General features: G+C 47.8%; 3 protein-coding genes across 4 annotated transcripts in view; all 3 read left to right on the top strand.

Moving 5' to 3' along the window:
* Window positions 1-20,475, top strand: part of LOC139800087 (collagen alpha-2(I) chain-like) — a 217,060-nt gene that overhangs the window by 97,966 nt on the left and 98,619 nt on the right. The gene's annotated exons all lie outside the window — the stretch shown is intronic.
* ADIPOQ (adiponectin, C1Q and collagen domain containing) lies at window positions 402-5,126 on the top strand. Of its 2 annotated transcripts, none has more exons than XM_071751708.1 (3): window positions 402-790; window positions 3,470-3,689; window positions 4,022-5,126. In XM_071751708.1, the coding sequence occupies exons 2-3, from the start codon at window positions 3,479-3,481 to the stop codon at window positions 4,537-4,539; spliced, it is 729 nt and encodes a 242-aa protein (XP_071607809.1). In that variant the 5' UTR covers window positions 402-790; window positions 3,470-3,478; the 3' UTR covers window positions 4,540-5,126. The 2 variants fall into 2 exon arrangements, with proteins under 2 accessions (XP_071607809.1, XP_071607810.1); XM_071751709.1 differs by lacking the exon at window positions 402-790 and adding an exon at window positions 808-917.
* On the top strand, window positions 14,787-16,174 carry LOC139799475 (G-protein coupled receptor 35-like). Its single transcript, XM_071751525.1, has one exon. It carries the CDS (start codon window positions 15,009-15,011, stop codon window positions 15,954-15,956), a length of 948 nt encoding a protein of 315 aa, XP_071607626.1. The 5' UTR covers window positions 14,787-15,008; the 3' UTR covers window positions 15,957-16,174.

Below are 20,475 nucleotides of genomic sequence, written 5' to 3'. Positions count from 1 at the left end.
CAGCTGGGGAGGAAATTTTCCCCTCTTCTAGGTTCAGCCTTTGTTCTGGAAGGAGAGGGAGACGCAGAGAAAAAAAAAAAAAAAAAAAGACTTTGTCTTGACCTAAAGCCAAAACGTGTGCTAGGTTGGAAGCCATCTGAAGGGCTGAAATGACTGTGATGATTTACAAGAGTGTTGGCAGTACTTTGAGATGAAACTCTGCCCCCAGCACTGCCCTTTCCCTGGGGCAGCTTTGCCCTTCTTTGGTGTGGCAGCAGCAGGAGCAGCTCTTGCTGTTAAAAGGAGAAGCCAAAACTTCTCTCACAATAATTCATCTCTTAACACGTTGAAGGAAAAAAAAAAAAAACCAAACCAAAACCCAAGCAAACAAGAGATTCAAGTGCATTCCTGTGAGCCTGCAGACACACTTTCTCCATCAGCTGCTAACAACATTGCCCAATTCACAGGCAGCAGCGGCTCGGGATGCACCAGCCCTGTTCTGGACGAGCAGAGTTTACCTCCAGTGCTCCTCCAGTTCCTATCAAATTCCCAGACTCATCTTCCCCCTGCTCAGGCTATCTCCACAGGCTATCCCAGTGGGATCAGATTACCAAAATGGTCCAAAATTGAAGTGATGGCCAGGAAATCAAATTAATGGGAAGACCCAACTTTTAGGTCAGCGTGTGCAAGAGTAAATGGGAAACGCAGTGTCCAAGCCTACAGCTCCTCAGACCCTTAGGGAGAGTGATGTGGTAGCTGGACTTCATTTCCAGAGAGACTGCAGCAAGCCAACTAGGACTCAGAGCAGCTGGTAAGCAGGATTAATTCTTTTTTCCTTCTTCTGCAGCTCAGGACTTTCTATTCTTTTGGGCTAAAGCAGACAGACAGACTTTTGGGTTTGCAAGAAGTTTCCTTAAGAGTTATTCTGAGAGTAGCTGGTGAGTATTTTCAACCAAGTATAGCTGATCTCCCTTAGGTACCTACTCCTGTTTTTAGAAAGGCTATTTAGAGATCAAAACTCTTAAATCAAAAGTAGTCAGGACTCACAGTGAATGGCTATAGCAGCTCTGCTGGCACCTAGCAATTCACCTTTCCTCAAAGACTCCTGGGAAGACTGGGTTTGCCCAAATCTCTCCAAATTGTACCAGCTCCTTGTCAGAAACCTGCATCACTCAGATTGAAGGTGGGAGTCCCTTGGAGCAAGTCACCACTGGAAAGTCAGAAAAAAATTGATGCTACAAGCATTGCAAAAAGAAAAAAGTTGATATATATAAATATATGCCAACCCCCTGGTTAACACCCTTTGAAGAAAATATTGGCATTGGAATGGTGGATTGATATTTTTAGGTCATTGTTCTTATGGATAAATAATTTTGCTGATAAATGAATAAGCTTCATGAAATGCACATGATCTTTTAATAGAGTAGCTGCCACCCCACTGAAAGTACTTAGTTCATCTACTACTTGTCCAAAAGGTCCAAAACATAGCAGATTATTTCACACTGCACTTTTGGAAAGGCAAAAAGGAATGGGAAAGTTACAGTAAAGGGCTAGCATACCTAAACCAGAGTTTAAACTCAGGCAGAGCTTAAAACTCCCCCTCTGCAAGCCAAACCTCTGCCAGAGGACTGCTTTGTTTCTCAGAGGAGAACACCACTTGTGGCTGAGTCAAAGTGCAGTTTGAAATTGTTTTCTATTTGTCTATCACCACACTTTCTTTATGAGAAAAGGGGAGAATTAGATTGTGTAACAGATGGGCAGTGAGTGAAGAGGTGCCCAGGGATGCTGCAGGCAGCATCGCTTCAAGCCCTGCGGAGCCAGCTGGATGGGGTAGGGAGGCTCCTGCTTTGGGCTGCCTCAAGCTGGCCCCGCTTTTGACCTTAAAGGAGGGTTTTATTCAGAAAGAAGACCTGGTTTTGAGGCTATTTAGCACGCACCATTAAAATTCTAACCATATTTAATAAGCTGCAGGCAGCATCTAAGAAGGCACAACCAGCCCCAGCAAAATCGCCGAAACGCAGCTCAAAAAAAAAGCAATTTGGAGAAGATTTTTATGGGGTCTTATTTACTGGGGTCTTATTTACTGGGGCCTTTTTCACACAGTTAGACACCTCCAGCCAGCCTCTGCTGATTTTCTGGGGGGGGGGACATGTGTGGAGTCAAGCCAGAGGGAACCCAGGTGGGGGGTTCCTCTCAGAGATGTCCGGGGAACTGGGCAGCTCCTGGACTTCCAGAGCCCATCAGGGTGGGAAGGGCTTCAGGAGTTGCCTGATTTTATGCATTAATGCATAAAATTATGCATTTAATGGCAAGAGCCATTAAGCAATGTTTCCTTTAAAGCCCCCCAATACAGTGCAGAAGCTGAAATAATGGTAACCTCTGTGTCACTGAGCTTCCTTTGGAAGTGACTGCATGAGAGTTCACGAGGCATTATTTGATATATTGAATATGACATTCAAAGAGTCTGCCCAGGAAAATCAACCCTAAAAAAAAAAAATAAAAATGCTCCACAACACTATTTTTCTTGGAAATTACAGATCTAAGAGGCTCTAATAGCCATGCTATTATTCACTTTTTATTGCCTATTATGGCTCTTCCAATCCTGGTAACAGGATACCTTTATTGTTGCAGTGTGCAATCTCTGCCCAGGGAGCAGAACAACAGGAATTTTAAAATATCTGTTTTGTAAAAAGCCTCATCCAAAGCACATCCAGGTCCCCCTGGGACCTCTCTGGGAGCATCAGAACAAAATCCCAGGCTGACTGGAGGGTGTCACCACTGCCCTGCTTCTGAGGAGCTGCACTGATTGCTCTGCCTAGCAAGGCAACTAAAGAAGAGGATGGCCCTACTGTGGCTAAAAAATGTGCAGTTTGTCTTCCCATAATCCAGGTGGAAAAGAACAGTGGCATTATTTCATCAGCAGAGCCAGGTTAAGGGCTAGACATCCAGCTGGAAGCTGAGCAAGGGCTTCAAAAGCTTTGGAGGTTTTGAGATCTGCTTCTCCTCACCAGCTGACTCAGCTGGGCAGAAATTCAAGCAGAGAAAGCAGCCACAGGTAGTCTGGCATCTGAGGGCTTGGTCCCACTCTGTGCCTGTTCAAAGAATCCATAATGTTTGGGGAATAACTGGCATTTGCTCCTCTCCAGGCTGGATGTGCTCCCAGGCTGAGCTCCAGGCTGTTCCCTGGAGCCCCATCATCTTTTGGCTCATGGAGTTTATCCCAGCACCATGCTGGCTGTGAAAGGCCCTTGGGACAAGTGGAATTTTTGGACATGTTGATTCACACTTCAGCCTTCTGTGATTCTTTATTATTTGGGGGTCCTTTTCCTTTCCCTTCTTCTTTCCTTTCCCCTTTCCCTTCTTCTTTCCTTTCCCCTTTCCCTTCTTTCCTTTCTCTCTCCCTTTTTCTTTCCCTTCCCTTTCATTTTCCCTTTCTTCCTTTCCCCTCACCCTTAACATTTAAAATTAACCAAATTCTTCTCCTTTTCAGGAACCAACAATGAGGAACCCATCAGGCTTCCTCCTTTGCTTCCTGCTGCTCCTGGCTCCCCACTGCCCAGAGGTGGCTACCCAGGAGGTCCAGCCCGATCCCAAACAGCCGTGTGCCAACTGGATGGGAGGAGCACCTGGATACCCTGGCCACAACGGGCTCCCTGGCAGGGATGGAAAAGATGGAAAAGACGGATTAAAGGGAGAGAAAGGAGAGCAAGGTTGGTGAGGAGCAGGGGGTGGCTCCAGCCCTGAAAGGTCTCATGCTTGGTGGGTCCATACCTGGCATTTTTCCTGATGGATTTTGGATACACCCAGGAAGGGAGATCCCACAGCCCAAGTCAAAGAGTTTGGTGGTTATTTTTCCAACCAATGGTGTTTGGTTTTTTTTCAGACACCGCTGCTCCTGGCAGCTCTGCACACAGTTGTTGGGGGGGAGGTGTTGAGTTCCTCCAGCTTTCCCCCAGCTCCACGCTGCCGAGCAGATCCTCATCCCACAGCCCCCTCCCTCTTTTCAGGCACACAACTCCCTGTCCCCCACTTTATCCCCCAGGTATTCAAGGTCCCAAAGGTGACGAAGGCCCGGTAGGAATCCCAGGAGCCAGAGGATTCCCTGGAAGCCCAGGGATCACGGGGCAGAAGGGTGACAGTGCCTACATCTACCGCTCAGCCTTCAGCGTGGGGCTGAGGGACCGAGCCCCCCACCCCAACGTCCCCATCATCTTCACCAAAATCTACTACAACGAGCAGGGCCACTACGATGCCAGCACTGGCAAGTTCCTCTGCAACATCCCTGGCACCTACTACTTCGCCTACCACCTGACAGTCTACCTGTCAGATGTCAAGGTCAGCCTCTACAAGAAGGACAAGGCTGTCATCTTCACCTATGACCAGTACCAGCAGAACAACGTGGACCAAGCCAGTGGCTCCGTCCTGCTGCACCTCAGCAGTGGGGATGAGGTCTGGCTCCAAGTGTATGGGGAAGGGGAGAACAACGGGGTCTATGCTGACAACATCAATGATTCCACTTTTATGGGCTTCCTCTTGTACCCAGACACCAGTGTCCATTAAAACAGGGGGGCTGGGTGGAAAGCTCACCAGTGGCTTCGCCCCACAGAGCGTCCTGGGGCACTGGCGCTGCAGCTATGCTCTATTTACCCAAAAAATTGCCTTTGGAGGGGAAAACGGGTGCCAAGGGTGGACCCTCCCTCCTGAGAAATCAGGGAGGTTACACAGGAATGGCTTCCACAGGACCAGGAGTTCTCTCCCACCTCTGCTCTTGCTCTCCTTGTGGACCCAAAGTCAAACACTGCTACACCATGGAAGGGTAACTTGAGACAGCCTAAGCTTTTTTTTAAATTTCAAAGCAATGAGAAAAATAAGTTACATTTAAATATCCCATTCTAAATTTCCCTCTTTTTTGCCACTGAAATTGGTTTAAACCAATGCCACACATTTTAAAAGCCAGCATTTTAAAATGTGAGGAGAGGGAGAAGACTGTTCCCAAAAGCCAGGTCTGCTCTTTTCAGCTGGAACAGGGGGCTCCATTTTTTCCACTGTAATTCCTTGTCTTATTAAGGCCTTTGATTTCCACCCATGGTTTGTTGTCTCCCTTCTTTAGCCCAGATTTTTAAATACATTCAGATTATTAACTTGCATTGAATTTTTTTCACTTTAATTTTCCTTTAATGTTTATCCCCTATCATTATCTCTAATGTAGGCAGTATGCTTGGTTAGGGCAGGGATCTTCTCTCTCAATTTATCTGAAAAGTTTTATGAGGCCACACAACAGAAGTGCCCCATTTACCCTGTCACACTGGGGTCCCCAAAGTGACCACGAATTTGTTGGCCAGGGAGTTGTGATGCTCAGAAACACCAACAGCTCCCATGTCAACACCAAATCCTCCTGGGCACTGGGGGCCCCAGCGTGGATGTGTCCCTTCCCAAATCCCTCACCTGGTGATGGCACAAATCCCTGCTCAGGTCAGAGGAGCAGTGTCTAAGAGTTTCCATCTGCAAGCTGGCAGGATCCTGTCCATCTCTGAATAGCTCCTAAGTGCTCCCAAGTTTGGAGGAGAGATCCAGAATCTGTGTTTCTCCTTTTGTAAGAGTGCCATAAGCAAGGGGAGAGCTTCAGGTAGTGCTGGGATAAAGATTCCCAGGACCCCAGCTCTCATCAGTTTCCTTCCTGGGGGAAGAGTATTAAGGATCAGTAGCAATCCCATCAAACTTCTTTCTCTCCGTGGAACCTGCCTGACTTGTAGGTAAAAGAGGATTTGATGGTTTCTCAGCTCCATTCTAAGAAGACTCCCAAGCCAGCACAGCTCAGAGCTAATGCATCATTGCAAGCACAGAACAGCATTAAGAGCTTCAGCTGAGGTCACTCTCAAGAGCAGCATTTTCTACACTCCAGCCAAGTACCACATTACAAATAATATCAATAATAAAAAAAAACCTCTCAGTGAGAACACTCCAACGTTTTTCTATGCGTCCTTGGGAAGGGTTGGAAGAAGGGGACATCCCCCTAGCCAGCCTAGGAAAGAAAAAAAATCTATTTTTCCAGCAAGGTGGGGACACCCTGGGCTGGCAGACAGAGGGACCCCCTCCTCTTGCTTTCCCAAAGAACTCCTCACCCTCTAAACTTTCATAGAATCATAGAATAACAGAATCGTCTGGGTTGGAAGGGACCTCAGAGATCACCAAGTCCAACCCTTGATCCACTCCCCCCGTGGTTCCCAGCCCATGGCACTGAGTGCCACATCCAGGCTCTTTTGAAATATCTCCAGGGATGGAGAATCCACCCCTTCCCTGGGCAGCCCATTCCAATCTCTGATCACCCTCTCCAGAAAGAAATTCTTTCTAATGTCCAACCTAAACCTCCCCTGGCACAACTTGAGACCTCTTGTGCCCTCTTGTCTTGCTGAGAGTTGCCTGGGAAAAGAGACCAACCCCCCCCTGGCTCCAACCTCCTTTCAGGGAGTTGGAGAGAGTGATGAGGTCTCCCCTGAGCCTCCTCCTCTCCAGCCTCAACACCCCCAGCTCCCTCAGTGATCCTCAGTCTGATCATACTGAATTCAGGGAGCTGGGAAAAACCCTGTTCCTACGGGGTGGGGTAATGGGAAGGAAAGAGGGAAAAGCAGAAACAAACCCAAAACACACACCAAAAAACAAAGAGAGGTTTAAAGATGCAGCAATTCCTGGATCAAAGGAAACTTAAAATGAAAGCAGCAAGTTAGAGCCTTTTTACAGTGGTGTTTTTTGGTTTTTTTTTTCATAGATTTCCAGGCAGCTTTTCTGAGGGCAAGGGAAATTAAAACAACAAAAGTGCTGAGAGGCATCAGGGATAAAATCTAGGAGGAAATATTAATTTAAAGCCTAGTTGCCAGGAAGCAGCCAAAATGAAATATTCCCTTCCTTACTGGCACACTGCAAGAGCAAACATTGTCACAGTTTTGTCCTGTACTGCAAGATTTGGAGGCTCAGAGCCAGCTTTTTCACCCTGCCAGGCACATCTGGTGCCCTGTGCTTCAGGCCAAGGCAGTACCCAGGGTTTTTTTGCACTCCCTGCAACTTCCCCCACCACCAGCATGACCCATTTCTTTGTGATTTCCACCCAAGCCAACAGCATCTCCCACATCACCAAGGCTGGAGTGCTAGGAATACATGGAGGGGGAGAAACCTGGAGCCTGGGGCTACACCACTCCTTATGGGAAAGTCTGGAGAAGCATCTCTGCCTCTGCAGGCTGTAGGGATGCATGAAGGATGCCTTTAAGAGTATTTGCATCTGCAGCATCCCAGGGCAGCAAAGCAGCTCCAGCACAAGCTTCCTCTCAGCTCCCCTCTTCCCAAAGCACAAGAGGGACTTGTGTCTTGATGAGACATTTTCAAACACACTTTAAAGGTGTTAAACCTCAGGGTTTGAGTCCCAGGCTAAAATCCTGGTCAAGCAGAGACCTGAGGATAGCACACACTATTTCAAGACTATTTCAAAAAAAAAAAAAAAAAAAAAAAAAAAAAGAAACCAAGAAACCCTGCTAAAGAAAATATGGCAAAGCACTTGGGAAGTTTTAAAGAAAGCCAGCATGGCACCAGTGCTCCGTGTGCTGGTTTTTCCACCTCTCCACAGACATAAACACTGAAACACAGCTTCCCCACGGTACTCACCCTCCAGGATGTCTGCCCAGCTCCCTTCTTGCACAAGGATGCTGCACTCAGGCAGGTCCCAGCCAGATGCAGAAAAACTCAGGAAAACCCCAGCTCAGTCCCCAGTTGGCACAACCTAGGCAGTGAGCAAGGCAAGATAAAGGTTAGATAAAAACTGGGGTCAAAACCCCTCCCTTCACACACCTGAACTGTTTTATGCAGTGTTTCACCTCAAATCTCACACTTAGCAAGCACCAGATCCCAATTTAAGGCACCACCCACCCAGAAAATCACTTTGCAACCCCAGGAGCTGCAATCAGACCCCTCCCAGCCCTGTCCCAGAGCATCAGCTGAGCAAGGTCAGCAATTATCCCATCAGACTGCAACCCCCACGGAGTCCTTGCAGACAAGGAACACCTGGAATGAGTGCCTGGGGTATGGATTTCAACCCCCACCTCCCTGGCTCTGCCATGCCAGGGGCATGCAGGGCACCCCAAGGTCCTTGAGCTGCTTTAGGGGAGAGCTGTGAATAAAGTTTGGGAGGGTATTGGGGTTCTGTGGCAGGAGCCCAGGGCAGTTACTAATAAAACCAGCATTTTCCCATTACTGGGTTGCTGTGGTTTGAGTCTCATAAACCTGGGGGATGGGAAAATCTGCCCCAAATAGGCACATAGCCAAGGCCTGAGAACTGCCCAATGCTTTGAACATAGAATTATCTTGTACCAAGAGTCTGGAGTGACACTGATATGCTCAAAGGGCACAGAATTACCTGCTCTCCAACACTTTTTAATTTTTTTTTTTTTTAGTCAACCCTGACAATAGATGCCTGGTACAAAGTCAGGTCTCACTATTTACCTCTCCAGCTGTCCAGGTCTAAACTGATGATTTTCCCTTTAGAAATTAATGTCCTGCTGCAGGATGTCCCCCTGGGCATCAACACTGCCAGCATCTATTAGAGAGCAAGCAATAAGATGAAGACATGAAGAACAAGGCATTATTTGCAGCTTTGTAATGAGGGCAGTTAATAAAGAGAGCACTCAGCTCCTTCAGTCTTGCCAGCTGTGTTAGACTCTTCCCCTCCTCTTAATGCTCCTCAGAGAAAGGCAGCAGAAAGCAAGAGCCCTCCCCAAGGAAAGATTTAAATCCCAATACTGGAGAAAATAATGTGGCTGCAGCTGGAGAAACTGGCCAGTCTCATCCAGCAGAGAAACCAGCTATGAAAGCATCCCTGGCCCTTTTAAACACAATTATAGGCTGCTCCTAATTGGGCCTCAACCCCACAGAATTGCTGGTGCCAATAATTAAGCAGAAAAGAAACAGCAGCTGCACTAAACTAGAAGAGAAAGAGAGTAATTGCTTGCAAGACTTGTATTTATCAAGTCATTTGTATCAAGTCATTTTTTGGCCTGGAAGAAGCCAGAGAGATGAGGTAAATCCCTGCAGTTACTTAATCAGCCATTGCACTTTCAGACTAGAAAAAATTTTAAAGTTCTAGTCTGAATCTAGAAATCTAGAATTTTAAAGTTAAAATTGAAATTAAAAATTAAAATTCAAGTTTACCCTTCACAATGTACTCGAGGAAACCAGAATCATCATAGAGAGCACTGGGGCTACCTGTTTCCTGCTCCAAATTTTAAGGACCTTCTCCTCCACCCCAAGACATAATTCCACATCCAACTGCTGCCTGGCCAGGTCTATCCTGGGGTCAATCACACAGCACCTGCAGGATGGACAAGGGATCAGACCCAGTCAGAACAGGGTTAGGAAGGGCAGGTCCTGTCTGACCAACCTGAGCTCCTTTTATCATCAGGTGGCTGCCCGGGGGATGAGGGGAAGGCTGTGGATGTGCTCTACCTGGACTTCAGCAAGGCCTTTGGCACCGTCTCCCACAGCATTCTCCTGAAAAAGCTGTCAGGCCACAGCTTGGACAGGGGCATCTGTGCTGGGTTAGGAACTGGCTGGAGGGCCGGGCCCAGAGAGTGGTGCTGAACGGGGCTGCATCAAAATGGCGGCCGTGGTGTCCCCCAGGGATCAGTGTTGGGCCCGGTTCTGTTTAATATCTTTAGTGAGGATTGAGATGAGGGGATTGAGTCCATCATCAGCAAATCTGCAGATGACACTAAGCTGGGGGGGAGTGTGGATCAGCTGGAAGGCAGGAGGGCTCTGCAGAGGGACCTGGAGAGACCGGAGAGTTGGGCTGATCCCAAGGGGATGAGGTTCAAGAAGGCCAAGTGCCGGGTCCTGCACTTTGGCCACAAGAACCCCATGGGGAGCTCCAGGCTGGGCACAGAGTGGCTGAGAGCAGCCAGGCAGAAAGGGAGCTGGGAGTCTGGATTGCCAGGAAGCCAAAGAGGAGCCAGCAGTGTGCCCAGGTGGCCAAGAAGGCCAATGGCATCCTGGGCTGGCTCAGGAACAGCGTGGCCAGCAGGTCCAGGGAAGGGATTCTGCCCCTGTGCTCAGCCCTGGGGAGGCCACAGCTTGAGTCCTGTGTCCAGTTCTGGGCCCCTCAGCTCAGGAAGGAGATTGAGGTGCTGGAGCAGGTCCAGAGAAGAGCAAGGAGGCTGTGAAGGGATCCAGCACAAGTCCTGTGAGGTGAGGCTGAGGGAGCTGGGGGTGTTGAGGCTGGAGAAGAGGAGGCTCAGGGGAGACCTCATCACTCTCTACAACTCCCTGAAAGGAGGTTGGAGCCAGGGGGGGGTTGGGCTCTTTTCCCAGGCAACTCTCAGCAAGACAAGAGGGCACAAGAGGTCTCAAGTTGTGCCAGGGGAGGTTTAGGTTGGATATTAGGGATAATTTCTTTACGGAGAGGGTGATCAGAGATTGGAACGGGCTGCCCAGGGAAGGGGTGGATTCTCCATCCCTGGAGATATTTCAAAAGAGCCTGGATGTGGCACTCAGTGCCATGGGCTGGGAACCACGGGGGGAGTGGATCAAGGGTTGGACTTGATGATCTCTGAGGTCCCTCCCAACCCAGCCAATTCTATGATTCTATGATTTTGTGACCAAGGAGTTCCATGAAGAGTTCATATCCAGAACTGAACAAAACCAGATCAAATCCACCCTTGACAGACACCTATTTGCTAAAGGAAAGGTTGGGGATGAAAAGCACCAGATCCCAAACCCCCCCCAAAAACTCTGCAGCATCAAGTGATGCAGCTTCAGATTTTGGGGAAAGCTATTGCTGCCTGGAGCAGATCTAGGTTAGGTTTAGCATTACTAAATTCATTGCAATTTATACCCTATGCTTCTATTAAACAACAGAATTATTTCCCAGAGATACATAAGAGTATCTATGTGATAAATGGTTATTCACATGCACCCATTCCACCCTCCACCACCTCCCCTTCACCCTTACAGGAAGACAGGTGACCCACACATGTCTCTCTAAAATCAATTATTGCAAACAGGTACAAAAGAATAAATCCTTGTTTACCTCATTGTGTACTTCAGGTTGTTTTTGTTATTAAAATAACCCAGGTTATTTTTAATCATATTCCTTCAGAAAGCTGGGGGGACAGGGGAGGAGGGGTGATGTTGAGTACATGGTCCTACAAAGCAGCAAAGATTCTGCTGCTGGTCCTTCCTCTTCAAAACAAGAGGTCAAAGAGATGTGGGGGAACACTTTTAGGATGCAAGCAAGACTTGTCCAGTGCCACCAAGGCAGAAAGCCCTGGAGATTTCAGAGCTGACTTCTCTGGGTTTCCTTCCTGCTCTTTGGAGCAGCCATCCCCAAGGGGCTGTGGCTCCCAGGTGAGGAGAAGATCTTTCAATTTTTTTAATTTTTAGATCTTTGCCACCCATGCATTGCTGTTCCCTGGTCTGATGCTCTGGCACCAGGCTGCTCCCCAGGTTCACCCTCCTGGCTGCAGCTCAGGGTCAGAGCATCACTGCTAAAACTCCCAGCTGGGGCTCCACCTCCCCTCCATATTCCCATGGGAAAAAATGTCTTGGTCCATAAATAACAGGCTCAGAAAGTCAGGGGAGACAGGGAGTGGGTGACCTCCTCCATGTTATTCAGATGCTTCCCAAGAGGGGGCTTTTTTTCTTTTTAAATACTGAAACAATCTCCAAAATGGCCTCTGAGCTCTGGCCAGGCAACTCTCAGAGAGCTCCAGGAGGCTTCCCTGCCCACTTATTCAGTTTCCTCTCTGACCTCCATCTGCTCTCAGGGAGCCCATGGCTGCTCCTCAAGCTGCTGGGGTCACCTTTGGGACCAGGAGACAGGAACTAATAGGACAAATCCTAGGGGAGTCAGAGTCTGGCCAGCAAAATAACTATAAACCATAAAATAACTATATAACTATATAGCTATATTATATATATAACCCCATATATAACATAAATTGTATGTTATATCACATCTATTATATATAATGTTATATATACATTACATATTATATATAATATAAATATAAATATACATATAAATACATTATATATTATATATATAAGATGATTATATAACTATATAACATATAATAACTATAAAACACCACTTGGGCACATTCTTAAATATCTTTCTTAATGTCCTGCCACACCAGTAGCTTTCACCTGACTGTCACTGCCACCACCTTGGGCTTTCCAGTGATGCTGATCAGCAGTGTTAGACACCTGCCTGTCCCCCAGAGGATGAGCAGACCCATAATATTTGTCCCCTTTGTTGGTAAGAAACCAAAGAGAAGAGTGCTGGGTCCCCTCACCCTGTCCCCAGTGTCACTGGGTGCACGGGTGGGTGCTGTGCCCCCCTTGGAAAAGCCATTGCCCACCCCAGCACTGCCTGCCTGGGGCACGTTCTGCAACCACACCAGGGGCTGCTGAACACCACCAGGGACTTGTCACTGTGAGAAGGGCAATTTGCAACCATTAGGGGTTGGGTTTCTGAGGTTGTTTTCTGAAAAACTATTAAATTTTAATGGCTTTTTTTTTTTTTTTTTTTTTTTTTTGTGAAGCGCAGGGAAAAATGGTGGAGAAGCAGGATGCTGCTGTGAGGACATCAACAGAGGGCACCAGAGACTCGACCATCCCCAAAAGAAGTGATCACTGAAGTACTTCTGGGCAACAGGAGCTCATCGCTGGGTTTCAGTGCTCCCAGAGCAGCCTCCAAGGCAGTGGAGCCCTGCCCAGAGCATCACCCTGCCCAGAGCATCACCCTGCCCTGGCACCCACACCCCTGCCAGGACACCAACCTCTACACTGCAACCTTTCTGAGGACTACACCCACCTGACAGCCCCTGGAGAAGCAGGTAATGGCTTTTCATTCTTCCCACACCTGTGTGGCAGGGTGCTCTGTTCATTTGTGTCTTCATCCCTCTCTGCAGCTTCACCCCAGGGCTCCTTACCAGGTGGGATAGGGCTGGGATGCTCAGAGAGGGGGCTCAGCAGCTCCACGTGTACAGAGTGGGTTTTTTCACTGTGGAATGACAGGGGACAAGTTGCAGGGTAGGTGGGACCACAGGAAAGCCCAGGACTTGTGAGGCTGAAGGCCTAAGAGAGGCAGGACACTGCCTGTTAGTTCTGCCCTAAATCCCACCCTAAAAATGACTGTGTCATGGTGGTTCTGTAATGCCAGCCCAGTTCTGGGGCTGGCTGGGTACTTTGCTCCCCAGCTGCCCAATCAGCCTCTCAGTCTGGGACACAAAACCCAGATCACTTTTAGTCCATGCAATTAGACAATTTTTCTACAGCTTAAATGTCGATGCTTAGAAGCCACTGACTTATGTATTTATAAGAAATCACAGGAATCTGGCATTGGTTTCCTTCCCTGCCTCACTGTAAACACTTTTATGAGCTGCAGACCAAGTTGGAATCATCCTCCACAGCCTCCTTGCTGGTGGTGGCAAAACCCCTGAAATATTTAAAGGAATACTAGGAGATAGTCTAAGTTTTTAATTTTTAGATGTTTGTTTTCTGCTCTAGCAATATTTTGGCCCCTTCCCTTCCCTCCCCTTCCCTTTTTTTCCTCACAAAGACATCTGTGCTCACTTTCCCTTTTTGTTTTGGACACCAGTTACTGGTTGGAGCTGGTGGTACCCATGCTGAGCTCTTCCTCCCCAGCATCCTGCCCTTGCTCTGGGCATTCTGCCTGCAGCAGTGTTCCCACCATCCTCAGGACTCAAACCACCTAAACTATTCACAGCTGGAAGAATTGAAGGTCTCTGTAGGTTCACAAGCCTGTTAAGACTCCCCAAAAATGTATGGGGTGGCTTCAGGTGCAAGGCAAGCTAATGTTGGAATGTTGCACTTTGCTTCAGGCTGCCCTAAAGCCAGTGGCTCTACAATACTTAACACAGCAGCAGCAAAGATAAGGGACCAAAAAAATGATCATTCTGCTTTGCAGAGTCTCCACTGTTACCCAAACCATAACTGGAGGGCAAGGCAGCCTTCTGGTTGGAAAGTAGCTGTGTCCTGGGTTGGGTCAGGATCAAGGGGATTTTCTGTCTTGTGCTTTTGCTTTCAGCTCAGTCTCTTGGAAGCAGCTGCACTGCTGAAATGAACAGCAAGTTTCTCAGGCAGTGGCTGCTGCTGGGACTGATCCCACTCCATGGTTATAGTTACAGCAGAACCAAGGACACTGCTCAGCTCTGAGGAACATTTTGCCCTCCAGAAGGAGAAAAGGAGTCAAGAGGTCCCACCTGGAACCCTCCTTTGGGGAGGAAGGGACAAGAGAGGTGCCAGAACTGACCAAACAGAGGATTCCATCCCATACACCTCATCCTCAGGAGAAATGGGAGGGATCACCAGGCTCAAAGCCCTTCCTGCTTCCCCTGCTTCTCCTCTCCCTCTTTGCTTGAGCATCCTGGGAGGATTCCATCCCTTCCTCTGCCTCTGCTCCTGATCCATTCCAGCCTGAATCTGTGTGTTCCTGCCTCCAGCTCCCAACTGCTGCTGACTCCAGGATTCCAGCCTGGACTTTCCCAGGGCTGCCCTGCAGCCTCTGTGGTGATGTGAGAGTTACTGGGGGAGAAGGGATCCATTTTCCTGCCTATTTGTATAGATTGAGTCATTTTTCCTATTTATCATTCCTGTTTCATTCAAGCTGTGTAGCTCAGTTCCCAACCCATCAGTCTCTCTCCCTTATTCTCTCTCCTTTCCTTATCAGGGAGGGGAGGGGCATTAATACAAAACATCTGTTATTTGGTTTAATTGCCAGGCAGTGTTAAACCCTGACAAGCTGCTCCCCCATAACAGCTTCAGGAGAGCATCTGCCTCTGTGGTTTTGTGTTAGCTGGTGGCAAGGGACAGGTACTTTGGTGGCTGTGGTGGTGCTGCCCAAGCTCCTCAGGGGCTGCCAAGTCCTGGAGTGCAGGGGGGTGAGGGGATGCGGAGCCCTGGGCAAGGGGCACTGCCCTCAAGCTGGCTCTCAGGCCTCCACCTTTTTCTTGCAGATAGGACCCAACATGGAGAACTGTACCACAGCTGACAGCAGAATGCAGAATGCTATCCTGCTGTTCCAAGAGATCATCTACATCCCAGTGTTTGCTTTGGGAATCCCCCTGAACACCATTGCCTTCTGGGTTTTCTGCTGGAGACTGAAGAGGTGGACGGAGACCAGGGTGTACATGATCAACCTGATGGTGGCAGACAGTTTCCTGCTCTTTGCCCTGCCTTTCCTGTTGTATTTTGAGAAGTACAACCACCCCACAGACCAGCTCTGCTTCACTGTGAAGAACATCTATTTCACAAACAGGCCCATGAGCATCCTCATCATCATGCTGATCGCCATCGATCGATACATTGCCATCAAGTTCCCTCTGCAAGCAAAGATTCTTCGGTCCCCACTGAAATCAGCTTCTATCTGTGGGTTTCTTTGGGGAATATTGATCCTTTATTCCTCCCTGCAATCACAATTTTCTGTCAGCAGCAATCAGCACTGCCTTGAGAAGCCATCTGCTGAACCTAGTTACTCCTTGTTATTCTCCACCGTCTTTGGGTATTTTATCCCCTTGGTGATTGTGATTTTTTGCTCAGTGCAAGTCATCAAATGTCTCAAAAAGAAGTTGGCCACAAGCCCTCATGAGACAAATCTAATCCAGAAAGCAATCTACATTGTTTCTGTGAATTTGTGTGTCTTCATCATATGTTTTTCACCTCTCTACATCACATTGCTCTTGGGATTTGTGGTGGATGTTGCTGGAGCTCAAGCTCTGTGCCTGAAAATTCGAGCCTCTGTTCAGATCTGTGCATGCTTAGCAAATTCCAACTGCTGCTTGGATGCATTTTGTTATTACTTTGCAGCCAAGGAATTTCAGGAATTTCCTTCCCTCTTTCCCATTTGCATATCAAGGAGGTCCAAGGTGAACCAAAGCCAAGAGTCACAGCCACCCGTGGAACAAGTTATGACATAAAAAGGTGTAGTGCACTACAGGTGTTAAGAGCCACAATGCTGCTGATGTTTCAAGGGCAAGGGAATGGGACCACAAGCAGAATTTGGAGTTGTTAGAGGCATCAAGCATACCTGCAAAAAGGAGAAATGCCCTCCAAGGGGTCTGACACAATCTTGAACAGTTGTCCTTCAGCCCCCAGGGACTTCATCTGTCTTAGGTCACTGTATTGCAGCTTCAGGCATCTCATGGTCATGTGGCAGAGGCAGGTGGGATGGAGAAGAGAAGATGAGGCCACTGTTTCCACCACGTGCATCTTTGTACATCTGCAGCTGAACAGAGGAAGTTGAGCAGTTACCACAAGACAAAAAATCACCCTTTAGTGCTGGAAAACCTAAAACCGAGAAAAAAGTCCACACCAAACCTCTTGCCTCTCTGCTACCCAAATCAAAGAATTTGCAGGTATAGTGGCAGCTTCCTGCCAGCCTGGGCAATTGCAAACCTTACAATTGCTCCTGTGCATGGAGAACCCTGCAGGAGTCAGACTGGTGCATCATTCCTGCCAGGTAACACTTAAGGGATTTTTGAGTCTAAAATCATTGTGGTTATAAATCAAGCCATCACTGCATGGAAAAACTGAGCTGCACAGAGCATTGTGGAGCACAGGAGAGACCTTAGCAGTGTGCACATCAAGCACAGAGCTGTTGTCCTGGGTTGGGTCAGGATCAAGGGGATTTTCTGTCTTGTGCTTTTGCTTTCAGCTCAGTCTCTTGGAAGCAGCTGCACTGCTGAAATGAACAGCAAGTTTCTCAGGCAGTGGCTGCTGCTGGGACTGATCCCACTCCATGGTTATAGTTACAGCAGAACCAAGGACACTGCTCAGCTCTGAGGAACATTTTGCCCTCCAGAAGGAGAAAAGGAGTCAAGAGGTCCCACCTGGAACCCTCCTTTGGGGAGGAAGGGACAAGAGAGATGCCAGAACTGACCAAACAGAGGATTCCATCCCATACACCTCATCCTCAGGAGAAATGGGAGGGATCACCAGGCTCAAAGCCCTTCCTGCTTCCCCTGCTTCTCCTCTCCCTCTTTGCTTGAGCATCCTGGGAGGATTCCATCCCTTCCTCTGCCTCTGCTCCTGATCCATTCCAGCCTGAATCTGTGTGTTCCTGCCTCCAGCTCCCAACTGCTGCTGACTCCAGGATTCCAGCCTGGACTTTCCCAGGGCTGCCCTGCAGCCTCTGTGGTGATGTGAGAGTTATTGGGGCAGAGGGGGGAGGAACGTGGGATCCATTTTCCTGTCTATTTGTATAGATTGAGTCATTTTTCCTATTTATCATTCCTGTTTCATTCAAGCTGTGTAGTTTAGTTCCCAACCCATCAGTCTCTCTCCCTTATTCTCCCTCCTTCCTTTATCAGGGAGGGGAAGGGCATTAATAGAGACCATCTGGGCCAGTTTAATTGCTGGGCCAGTGTTAAATCCTGACAGCTGTGAAGCTCCTGGTCTCACCCAGGTGCCTGCCCTAAGCCCTGGTGACAGCTCTGTTGTTGGACTTCACAGGATCAGATCTTCCCTGGCTCTTCTGGCTGGGGAGAGGTGATTGCACCTGCAGCCTCCCACTGTGGGAGTGTTGATGGCCAGAAAAAAGCAGTGAATAACACACAGCAAATGCTGCCCTGATGCCTCCCTCCCTATCCCCAGTTTTCAGGGCAGTCTTGATGAGAGTGAGGGTGTGTAAGATCCTTCTGGAGAGATAAGGTAACCCACAGCTGAGGGATTCTCAGCATTGCTCTGTGTAAAGATGCATTGTTAGAGTTTTTGTTTGGTTTGTGGTTTTTTTTTTTAAATTTTTTTTCTTTTTTTTTTTTTTTCTCTCAGTTACTTGGACAGTGCACAATGTTCAAAATCTCTCCTCCAACTATTTTGGGGGGGAGATTTAACTCTTTCTGTGCATTCCATGGAGAGCCTTGATCCATCCTAGCTGACTCCCAAACCAAGGAGCAGTTTTAAAGCCTGGCTCTCCAGGTGCCAAATTTTTCTGCACTATCTGTGCTTGCTGACTTGAAGCACACATCCTCCCAGCTCACAGGGAAGTGACAACAGAGCAGCTCAAAACAGTTAAGCCACAAAGGGAGGTCCTGGGGCACTGGAAGTAAGAGACCCATAGAGAAACCTGGGCTGAGAGGGGAGCCAGAGTCAGGATGTGACTACTCCCTGTTGATTTGCATAAAAAATTAATTTAATATTTTATCACACAGTCACTTCAATAGCTTAAAGCCAGGAAGTTTTTGAAATGCTGTGATAGCTCTGTCTTTGCTGGCTTCATGGCCTTTCAATGTCTTCTTACTTCTAAATCCCTAAAAAATTTTCTCCAGGGAATGCAAACTCATATTGTGCTCATTTAGACCTAGAGACAATTAACTTAGTGACACCTTATAAATACCTGCCCTAAAAGTGGCCTTGTCACCTCTTACTGTTTGCTGAAGCAAAAGACCAGCTGAAAGACACAGGAATGGCTATTCCTGTCTCAGAAAGTACTCCTCATCCAGGCATTGGATCTACCTGCTTTGTGTCAATACTTTGACAGAAGCCCCAGAAAACAAACAAACAAACAAACCCAACCAACCAACCAACCAAAAAAAACCCAATGAAAATTCTCAGGTCATTTAGCTGATCATTTAGGTCCTAATTTTCTCCATGGATGTATTATTTATGCTCTGGTGTTAGTGGTAGATCACCAGAGGCAGGGCAAAAAAACCCATATGATCAGCTTCATCCATCCACACTGGGGTTTGGCCCTTATTTTGCCTTTTAAAGCCTATTTGCAAAGACAAGATCCAAGAGATAATAATAAATGCCTGATCTTCAAAAGCATCTTTTGCTTAAGGAGGTGCATGAGTGTAATCACCCTTATGGCTCTCAACAAATACAAGGCAATTCACTGAGAGGCTTGGTGACTCCACTAGCCCATCCACTAGCCCATCCACTGGCCCATTCTCCTTCATGGTGTGCTGTCTACCTTCCCAACAGGCATCACCTTTGTGTCCAGGCAAGTGGTTTTCAGCAAGCAAAAAACCATCTGTTTTCAGAAACAGCACACAGGGCCTTCAAACCCACTTTTGGCTCTGGGATGTTGCATCTCACTGGCTGAAATGAAGGTCTGTCCCAAACAGATTAGGCAAATAAATTGTATTCTTTTGAAAAATAATAATAAAAAAAATTTGATTCATATCAACCTTTTGTCATACTGTTAATCCAGAAAGGTCAACAACACACCCAGGTCCTTTTCTGCCAAGCAGCTTTCCAGCCACTCCAAGCCTGTAGTGTTCTCCAAGCTTGTAGTGATGCTTGGGGTTGTTGTGACCAAAATGTGACCAAATGTGCCAGTGACCTGGCACTTGGCTTTCTTGAATTTTATAGGTTTGGCCTCAGCCCAACCATCCAGTCTGTCCAGGTCCCTCTGTAAAGCATTTCTACCATCCAGCAGATCAAGAGTCCCTCCCAGCTTGGTGTCATCTGCAAACTTAGTCAAACCCCTCATCAAGATCATCAATCAAGATGTTAAACAGCAATCAAGATGTCAAAAATCAATCAAGATGTTAAAAATCAATCAAGATGTTAAAAATCAATCAAGATGTGAAACAGAAGTAGCCCCAGCACTGAGCCCTGGGGACACCACTCATGACTGAGCCACCACTGGGTTTAACTCCACTGACCACAACTCTATGGCTCCATCCATCCATCCATCCATCCATCCATCCCTCCATCCATCCATCCAGTGTTTAACCCAGCAGAGTCTATGCCTGTCCAAGCCATGGGCAGCCAGCTTTGGCTTAGACAGGAGAAATCCAGAACTGGCACATGAAACCTCACACCAGCAAGAGGGCTTTTAAATAAGTCAGCCCAAATAGGAACAGGGGGCAGAGACCACCAAACAGCCCTTCCTTCTCTGTTAGAAAGGAAAAGGGGAAGAGCCTGAAGAGTAACAGCTCAGGAACTATGCTCAGACCCCAAAATGGGCAGCTTCACAACATATCTGAATAACATTTAAAGTAAGAGAACAAACAGAAAGGTAAAATTGAAGTGGTGCTTTAACTTACACGACCTCGCTGGCTTCTTTCATGCAGAAAATCATTTTTTCCAGCCAAAATATGGTAGGCAGCAAAAGGTCCTTTGGAGCAGCAGCACTGCTGATTGTACAGACACTCTGAACTCAGAGGTGCAGACCCCCAGACCACCCTGCTGGAGAGATGCCAGCAAGGAAGGGAGAAACCAGCAAGAGCATCACCTGCACTGGGCCACGTGGTGACAGCACTCAGCAGGCTGAAAGCTGCACAGACAGGGCAAAATCCCAAGCCAGCATCATTTGGTCCACAGCAGAAGTAATAAAAGCTGTGACTGGACGGAAGAAGGGGGCCATAAGCAGCTGGAAGAGCTCAGAGGGTGTCTGGTGGGGTAAGAGAAGCAACCAAACCCTGAGCCACCGGTGGTCAGAAATCAGAGAGGAACACCAAGGGACACAGGAGTTCTCCATGGGTAACACTT

Source organism: Heliangelus exortis, chromosome 9 (assembly GCF_036169615.1).
Source record: "Heliangelus exortis chromosome 9, bHelExo1.hap1, whole genome shotgun sequence".
In the NCBI taxonomy this organism is placed as follows: Eukaryota; Metazoa; Chordata; class Aves; order Apodiformes; family Trochilidae; genus Heliangelus; species Heliangelus exortis.
Note: the sequence above shows the minus strand (reverse complement) of the source record. Positions and strands in the feature narration are given on the sequence as shown.